This window comes from Papilio xuthus, unplaced genomic scaffold, assembly GCF_000836235.2.
Source record: "Papilio xuthus unplaced genomic scaffold, Pxut_1.1 DF828780.1, whole genome shotgun sequence".
NCBI classification, from domain to species: Eukaryota; Metazoa; Arthropoda; class Insecta; order Lepidoptera; family Papilionidae; genus Papilio; species Papilio xuthus.
The window spans coordinates 565,897-575,466 of record NW_013529869.1 but is presented as its reverse complement, the minus strand read 5'-3'; the positions used below and the strand labels follow the sequence as shown (position 1 = coordinate 575,466).

Genomic DNA, 9,570 nt, shown 5'->3' with positions numbered 1-9,570 from the left:
AGACTCAGTTTATTTTCTTGAACGCATGCTTTTAATGGAGTATATTTCATCGGCTACGTAAATATGCGTGCGGATTCATTTGTGAAAACACGGCAACAACATAAAAATATGAACGCAAACAGTTGTTATTTTTAATTTTATAGTTCTGTCAGATTGCCTTATTTGTTTAAACTGTAAATTATTATTTCTGTACGTTTTTTTTTTTCATCCAACTTTCATACTGTACGTAAAACAATGCCATTGTATGATGTAGGAGTTTTAAAGATAAAACATAATTTTTTAATTTAAGTATATGAATATTTATTAATCATAAAATTAAGTAATATGAAGATAGTCTATAACTTTTGAAAATATTAAGCCTATTTTGACTAGTGGGTTGTAAGTAAATGTACATAATTTTTGCCAGTAAAAGATTAGGTTAGGGCGGGGACGAGAACCGAGAGCGCGACAATCGCCGCCGCCCGCCGGCCGTCGCCGCCGTGGCGACGCCGCGCCATCATGCAAGCAAATCGCATATTAATTCCAAATTGCTGGCTCAAACAAAAAATATTGCTGTCATATTCATACATATTTCTTGAATAATGTTTTTGTTTAACAAAACATAAAATTTTGACTAGTATTATGCAATAATTTAAGACAATTCATTATATTCGTATATATAGGTAATTTATGTGAAATATTCTACTTTACTTAATTTTTGCTTAGCTCCAAAACAAGAACTAATCACATAGCAATAGCTAGGATGAGGTCTTATTAAAACTATAATATATGGAGCTCAATGTTAATATATTTTATAAGGATAAACACCACTTCCCTTGATTAGTACAAAATGAAATTAAATGTATGGTTAGTTTTTACATAGATAAAATTTATTTTAAAAGTAGAGAACATATGAAGGAGTACACACTGAATTGAGATAAAATATTTAGTACTGACTTTAAAAACTTTGTAAGCCACTTTTAGTATCCACAATACAAACATATTGCATTGATTAATAAATATTTTTTTGGCAGACCAAAAGAGATTTTCCAACAGTGCATAGGTCATTAAACCTTATAATATAATTATATAAGTGAATTTGGAATAAAGCTGTAAGAAAATCTGCAATTAGACTAGCCGCTACACCTTATATACGGAAACATTAGGACTAAATGATTTATATGTGATGTTCCGGCATACAAGTTGAGCCTCCCAGCCGCCCCGAGCCAGACACCCAAATATAAATTAACTTTAAGTATAGTAATAGTTCATAGGTAATAATTTTAATATATTTTGTACAATAAAATACAATTAAGTACAACTTGTAGCAAAGATATTAAAGAGAGTAATATTTATGTGGAGTGTTAAAGCTGCAATAACGTGTGTGTACGCACAAGGCATATTTACACAGCACACACGCATGGCAACCACACACCGTGTGCCGCACACTATAGTACAGAATTAACTTTACTTAATAGAATATAAAGACACGCCCAAGCTGACAACTCCTCCGCTCACTTTACATATTTCAATGCATGATTAGCCAATGAACACGCCGCACCACCAGCAGATCGCTATTAATTACACATTGATCATTGCTTAATATCACAGCTAATTATGCTTTGAAAATTAAAGACATGTCTAATTTTCACTAATGTAGATAACAATGTAGAGTATAAGTAGATAATCTGAATAAATTTACATTACAATATCATGTCTTTTCATATGAAAACTTTAAAATTACATCACCAAAATGAAAGAGTGCAGCGCATTATAAATAAATGTGCATATCTTATTATTTAATTGACTAAAAAAATTTGTTGCCTGCAGATCTGACATATTTTAAATATCGAGAGGTAATATCTTAAGAGAAATTTTAATTTCAACTATTGAAAAAAAGTTAAATCCAAATTTTTTAAATATTTAGTATCTATTATGACAATTCCCTTCAAATCCACCTAAATATTAATGTGAAATATTTTTCCAAAAGCTGAGTCACCTTCACACATATTTCACCATCACTAGAATAGTGGATCAAAAAGTAAGGATTGAAGAGAAAATGGAGCTAGCACTTCACGAATGTGCATTGCTGTTCACATGCGCCTTCTTGTCCTGGGTGTCGGGAGTGCGCTGGCCGTCACGCCGGGGCGGCATACGCTCATTGATGGCATCCAACCCCTTGGCTTCGGCAAATGAGGTTATCTTGTGGTTTGGAGAGAAGCCCTGCAGGGCGTTTTTGAGAGATGTTTTACCACCAGACAGAGCACCCAATGGAAGGGCACCGGTTGGAGTCAAACCCTTCAGCTGCAGAACAGATTCACTTTCCTCACGGAGAACAGAGAACACATGAGCCATTTTACCTATAGCACGGATCTTGTTGCGTATAACTTCTTTTCTGAGATTAGCTTCCTCCAATGCATCATCACCTTCAGACATTAGTTCATCATCAGAACAGATATTTAACACATTGACCAGCATTTCTGTCACCTTCTCACCCACAAATGGGAGAGACCAAGTGAACACATCCATGAAGTTGGGAAGCCAATAGGGGTGGGGTGAGCAATTGAACTGTCTAATGTTCATCACATTGTCCTCATACTTCAACACGGCGGCTTTATTGTTGTAAACATCCAAGTAGTTGGGAGCGGAGAATATGGTAATCAGACTTGGGAAACCAGTGGTTTGGCTCTTACGGTACATCCTATAGCCTGCATCTTGTGCTTCATGAGCCCGTATGATAGACAGCAAATTGTTTCTTTGTAGAAAATCGCAGCAAGCTGCATAACTGTAGAAATAAGAACAACCTCTTACAGAGTTGTGCGAGAAATGCTCAGCATTATTTTCATTGCCGAAGTCCTCCAGGGGATCAGACCAAAGTAGGTCACACATGGCTCCAAATGCAGGAGGTTCTTTGAATCTATCTAGTTTACGAATGTCATCTAAGCTGTTTATCTCAGGAGAAAGACCACCATGTACACATAAGAACTGCTGGTTCATGAGGGCAGCCAGGGGTAAGCAGTCGAATGCTTCCATACAGGCATCATACACTTTCTCAGAATACTTTATCTTGCATTCCTGCTTAAAAGTGAAGTATTCTGTCAAGTGCCGACATTCGTGATTACCGCGTAATAGAAATAATGTCTTCGGATAACATAACTTCAACGCCCAAAGGTAAAGAACACATTCTATACTAAAATAACCTCGGTCGACATAATCACCTAAGAATAAATACTTGGTGCACGAGGGAGAGCCTCCCACCTCGAACAGTTTCATCAAATCATAGAACTGGCCATGGACGTCTCCGCACACGGTCACCGGTGAATCGATCTCGATCATAGTTTTTTCTGATCGTAATAAGGTGGCACCATCTTGAATGATGCGTAAAGCTGCATTTTCCTCGATTCTACCCTCTAAGATAAAATGCTGCTTGAGGACATCTGGTAAGGGCTTTCCAGTTTTTTCATCAAATACTTCCGATACAGTGAGCTTGTGGCTAGGAGGGAAAGCGACACTTTGGATCATACGCTGCGTAGTCGACGCTTTATCATTGCTCCCGGACATATTTGTCACATAAAAAACACTAGGTCTAATCCATACACGCCACTATTTTCAAAATGGCAGAATAGATATATTACTAAAACAGTATCCCGATTTCACGACAGAGAAACTACTGCGCACTGGAAAACAATGCGCAAACATCTGGCGAGTGGTCAATAAAATAAACAGGGATATCGAGCGCGTTTTATTACTTTTGAACGTTCCATTTAAATAGTAACACTGGCGATATCGTGTAGCCTTGCCAGTTTATTTTGAAACTTATTACCATAGCTTCTATGATTATTGCAGGTTTTGCATTTTGTTTCATGAATAAATACTGAAAGGTAATAAAGTAATTAATTTAATAAAATTTTATTATAGGTGCCTATGTTAAATATGATTTGGGGTGGTCGTGGTTTATAATTTGCTAATTATAAACCACGGGTAATTTGCTACAAAACTAATTCTTTCAGAAATTACACGATGGACTCCCTTCAGCGATATCATGACTATTATTTTGATATATATAATTTTATTCCCAAAATCCATTCAAGATTCCATGGAACTCGAAAACAGTATCTTCCAGTGTTACCATCATAGACATATTTTGTCTAAGTGGTGATGCCATATAATAAGTACATGTATTGAAGTAGGCAGTCTTTAAACGTAAGGGTAGGCGACAGGCAGGGAAGGGTACATTGGCACAGTCAGCTTTTATGATGCCCGATGTTGTTGCATTAATTTAATACTTATTTACTAAAATTGTAACAGGCAAATTAACATCACAGCTTCTTTTAAAAAAGAGGATATTCATAAATATTAATTAAACTTAAGTTTGTCTTTTGCTAATGGTAATTTAGTTTTCTGTGTAAAATCATACAATCTTTAATAGCTAGTAGTATTTAACGTTACACCGTCGTCGTGCGTTATCCAAACGATGGATATTTTTATCTCTAGCTACTATTTTTAGCTGTAGGGTAATAATTGCATTGTGCTAGGTATGTTTATAAATGTATATTTAAAAACTGTTACTATTCGATTCATATCGCGCGAGTTTACTTTGGTTTATCGTACGTTGCGTTGGTATATTTTTAAAGCCAATGACTTCTGTTTTAATTGAAATGAATAGTCACATGCTTCATAAATACTATTTCATTGGTCGAAGGCTATTTGTGGGCCGAGCAGTAATGTGTTTCGCTTTGAATAAAGAAGTAGGCTTATGTTTATTACTTTAATTCGTCCACATTACATGGGGGAATAATTTATTTTTACTTAAAATATTAGAAGACATTTTATATGGTTAATTTATGATGAAATATCAAAGAAAGTTGGATTGGCATAAAATAATTTTATTAATTAAAAAAATAACAATCACACGCTTCGCACAAATTGTATTTAATTTATTTTATCTTATGGCTAAGTATTTTTACGACACCATTTATCTTCTAAAAATAAATAAAAGCAAGATACTAAAAAGTACTAATGATATATGTACTTCTTCCTCTATTTTAGACAAATTTAATAATGCATTTGAAAAACTGAAAAGAGTCTCGGACTTAAGTGCACACACAACGGAAAGTTACATGCGCATATCCGGGCTTTTGAGATCCAAGCTTACATCCATGATTGAACAGGACAATGGAATGTGATTGTGACTTTGATATTTATAGAAATTATATTAATTAATTGTTTAACTTTTTTAGATTCTTATGGCGAATTTGCTTTTGCTACAGACTAAAGAATATATTTATTAGCATTGTTAATGGTTCGGACTTATGTATTAGGCTATGGAAAGAAAAAAAAACAAAATTGATGTCAGCTTGCAGGTTTACTTTATGTTTCTGTTGGTAAACTGTATCGAAAACATGTGAACTCTGTTTTTCGAAGTAAAGATGAATTAAGTATAAATCCTTCACTATTAAAATTAAAAAAAAATGTACACTTCATAATTATTTCGAATTGTTTTCAGAGTAAATAACAAAATATTTATTAATTACGAAACAAATGTATATTTATATACATTTCTAGATGGTCACGTTATATAACTTGACAAGCACATCGAATTTTGAATTATATCAGGTACTAGGCCTTTAATTAACCTAATTTGCTAACTAATTTAGTTAATTGTATTTTTTTAACGAAAATAAAATAAAAAATGATAAACATTACAATAAAAGTGTATTTTCTAGAAACATTTGCATACAACAGTTTTAAGTTACTTTGACTCTCGGCGCTGCTTACAATTATTTACGAGACAGACGAGTGCAGACGTCAGTTAACTGTCACCGTCGACTCGACAGTTTTGTACTTTGGTTTGCTGTGGGTGAATGGTAGGTATCTGTACTTGATCATGTGCTGGAAAATTAAAAAAAAACATACGTTAAATTTACATCTTTTTAAATCTCACTATCTTACTAATGAAAATGTTTAGTTGTTTGCTATAAGGTATCTCCAGAACATCTAAAAGGATCTCACTGAAATTTTATATAGATGTAGAAAATAGTCTGGAAGAACACATAAGACTACTTAAGAACTTTTTTACTAGGAGGCCGCGACTTCGCGGGCGACAGCAAGTTTGCTTAAAATTATTATACATTAATTCGCGGTGTCTTAAATTACAAAAAACCGCCTACGACGGCTACTATACATATAGAATTATCGTTTTACTTTATTAACAAGTAATAACTTTAAAATTTCGTTCATACTAAGGTCATAATAGCTTATAGTTATAGCTATTGAATCATAAAGAAACTAATATGGTCACTTATAAAAAGTTACAATTTTGAAATGTGATTTGTCATTGAAGGGTCATAGATAAGAAGGTTGTGATGATAATGTTGCCAGGAATTTTATCGTATTTTTGATTTAATAAATCAACTATTACTACTACTATTAAATTATATATGTGTTTATCAACCATTTTATCAGCTTTGTACTGAGTGACACGACTTTTTCGTCATGGTTAATAACACTTTAATATTTATCTATTGTCATTGTGACGGAAATTTAAAATGATAACAATATTATCTTTGTGCCTTAGTTATTCTAAATGAAAATATGTATATATATAAATAAAATTTGCAATAATAATTCAATAGATATAACCATTACTAACTTACTAAAATTAATTACTAAAAAACTAGAAATTCTATATAGGTAATTAGATCACCACAAATGACTTGTTTAGACATACACAAAAGGGAAGTTCCATTATTTCTGTACGTAATTACATTTTAAGTTTGTTAAAACAAATGTTTTATGTTGCCTATTTGCTTGAAAAAAAAACCACAGTCTTTTGATAAAAATTGTAACTTAAAGATATAGGACTACATATTTATAAATATTAGCTAATAAAATGTGAAAACAAACAGTAAAATATTTCATCATTACTTAATTAGACAGAATAAATGATTTTTCTCAACGAATTAAACAGAATTGATCATCACCTAACACACTTGAAAAGCTTACTTGTGACAAGATACTGTAATAGCTTATTTAATTTTAATACAATAAAAAATATCTTACCTTAATTTGTCTCTTCATAGTAATACAAAATAGGGTTATAAAATACATAACTAGTATAGGCCAGAATACTGGTATATTGAGGGCATCAATAAATGTACAGATGAAGCCAATAATTGTGCTCTTGGTGACGGAGAGCCAAAACTTAAATTCTGGTAGTCTCCGTATGAATGGTCTGAATTCTTCCGTAGCACGTGTTGGGAGGGCAGGCCCATTATCATCATCGGCTGAAATTATTTAATTACATTTTATTAAGAAGTATTATAGTAAATCTTCTAATATTAATATCTCTAATTATTGATACAATATATGCAGATTAGTCTAAAAAGAAGTAATGTTAACATATAATAAAATAATTAAATATTCCAACAACTACGTTGGCGACAGGCAGGCAGGCAGGCAGGTTAAACTTTTTTTAATTCAGAAAGATCTTAGTGTCTATCACATAGTAAGAAATATTAAAAAATGAAGAAGAAATTAAAACTAGTCTATTAAAAATTGTATTGGTATAAAAAGCTTGCATACTATAAAACAGCTTACCATCAAAATCCATGGCAGGATCTATTTTAGGTGTAAGGAATGCAATAAATAAATTTAAGTGGTAAATTCCTAGGGCATATGTCACAATGTACCACCCCTGAAAAAAAAATTACAAATATCTTATTATGCAGCTGTTATTTCTATTCAATAATAATAAATTGAGCTTAAAATTTATCAACACTACATTATTAGTTAATTTATACAACCTGTTGCAATTCAAATGCTAAATTATTTTACCATATTACTTAACGTCATTAAAACACAAATAACTTAAAAAGGAATTTGATTTTGCATTTTTAGATATGCTTAGCATAAGTATGTATTCTTCATAAATGAGGTATTTAGTGATGTACATAAATGTAATTTAATCTCTTGAAAATAATTTGCTTTTTCTTACTTGTTTTGTGACTACTCGTATAACAAAGGCAATTAGAAGAAGTATACATCCAAACCATCTTCCTTTGGTGTGAGGTGTCCACTTGTCCAGAGTTCCTTGATAGATCTAGAATTAAAACATACAGAAATATTGTATGATGATCAACATTTAAAATATTTTCGATTAGTATAAGAAATGAAGTAGGAAATATGTTAGTGTGAAAGTTATATGAACAACACTGTCATTAGCAATGTCCCAAAGATTATTAGCTATGTTTTTTTTATTTTGAATTAGCTGTCAAACGCGACTTCATCGCGCGCAATCAAATAAACACTTAATCAGAAGCTAATGTGTTCTTCTGGACTGTTCTATATCTATGCCAAATTTCAGTGAGATCCGTTTCCATTCTAGAGATACCTTTAAACAAACATCCATCCTTCAATCCAAACATTCGCATTCATAATACTAGTAAGATGTGAATTGTGTTTTAATGTGAATATTCACATACTTGCTAAATCGCTATTTCATTTTGAATAAGGTGGCATTATAACATTAATATTTCAAGGATTTATATATTTACTTATAGCTGACAGTTCCAATTAACATTTAAATACAATTAGGGAGAAGTAAACTGCACGAAGTCGTTATATTCATGTTATAGTGATAGTAATCAAAAGTTTTAGAAATAATAGGAATAGGTTATAAGTATAAAATTAAAAAGCAGTCATTAGTATGGAACATAATCTTCACAAATTAAATTACCTGAGAAATACGCGTCCATGCTTGAGAAATAATTCCTCTTCTGGTTGTTTCTGAAGCTAAATCATTTCCGTCCATCATTATTGACAATTTTGTGAGGCACCCCTTCCTTTTTGGTATACAGGATTACCACTTTTAACACATTTATTAAAAGCGAGGGAATTACTTTATAATCTATTTACAATAAAGTTTGAAATAAAATTTGATTTATCCGATAATTAGCCTTCGACATATTATACCAATACGATGACGGCGACGGCAGCTGTCACGAAAACCATAGACAAAAAGATACTTTATTTGTAATTACGTGTAACGTGGCTAAGGCCCTCTTGCTTTTAAGCCAGGATTTTTTTGCCATTACTGCCTGGTTTACTTTACGCCAGTGAAGTAGAGCTGGCCTTACATGGTTTCCTTGGCGCTATTTAGTGTTTATGTCAGTGCTGCTTTTGGGCGCAACAGACTTATCGTCTTACTGGCTTAATGTAAGCCAGGCATTATGCCAGCGCTGATTTGTCCTGGCATAGTTTTAGCTTATTAAAAGTTTTCTGCATTTAATTGACGCGTGTTACCTAATTCATTGCTTCAACTGAATATTATTTCCAACCCTCCCTATGCTCTCCAAAAAATGGTAATCCTGCCCGTAATTCCTCTAAGGTTGCGGATTGACGTATGAAAAAAAATTACTTTTTTACTTCTATTAATTTGTATTCATGCTTATCACGGTTTCAGGAAGGTTTGTCGTAGTTAGAAATATCACTTAACAATTTCCAAATAATATGCTAAAACTAAGCATGCTCATATAAGGGTTATAGGTAGTAATGAAACAAAGGTAATGATTAGGAAATTTAATGAAATCA

General features: G+C 32.5%; 2 protein-coding genes across 2 annotated transcripts; both read right to left on the bottom strand.

Moving 5' to 3' along the window:
* Nucleotides 1-767: 767 nt before the first annotated feature.
* Cna (calcineurin A) lies at nucleotides 768-3,756 on the bottom strand. Its single transcript, XM_013326670.1, has one exon. The coding sequence runs from the start codon at nucleotides 3,538-3,540 to the stop codon at nucleotides 2,053-2,055; it is 1,488 nt and encodes a 495-aa protein (XP_013182124.1). The 5' UTR covers nucleotides 3,541-3,756; the 3' UTR covers nucleotides 768-2,052.
* Nucleotides 3,757-5,680: 1,924 nt separating this feature from the next.
* On the bottom strand, nucleotides 5,681-8,934 carry LOC106128342 (protein RER1-like). Its single transcript, NM_001312710.1, is given in 5 exon segments — nucleotides 5,681-5,871; nucleotides 7,042-7,265; nucleotides 7,579-7,675; nucleotides 7,976-8,080; nucleotides 8,717-8,934. Coding segments are annotated over 5 exon segments (588 nt in total). The 5' UTR covers nucleotides 8,795-8,934; the 3' UTR covers nucleotides 5,681-5,787.
* Nucleotides 8,935-9,570: the final 636 nt, after the last annotated feature.

Excerpts from the sequence above, each read along its gene's own strand:
- Cna (XM_013326670.1), bottom strand. The coding sequence starts at position 3,540 with ATGTCCGGGAGCAATGATAAAGCGTCGACTACGCAGCGTATGATCCAA.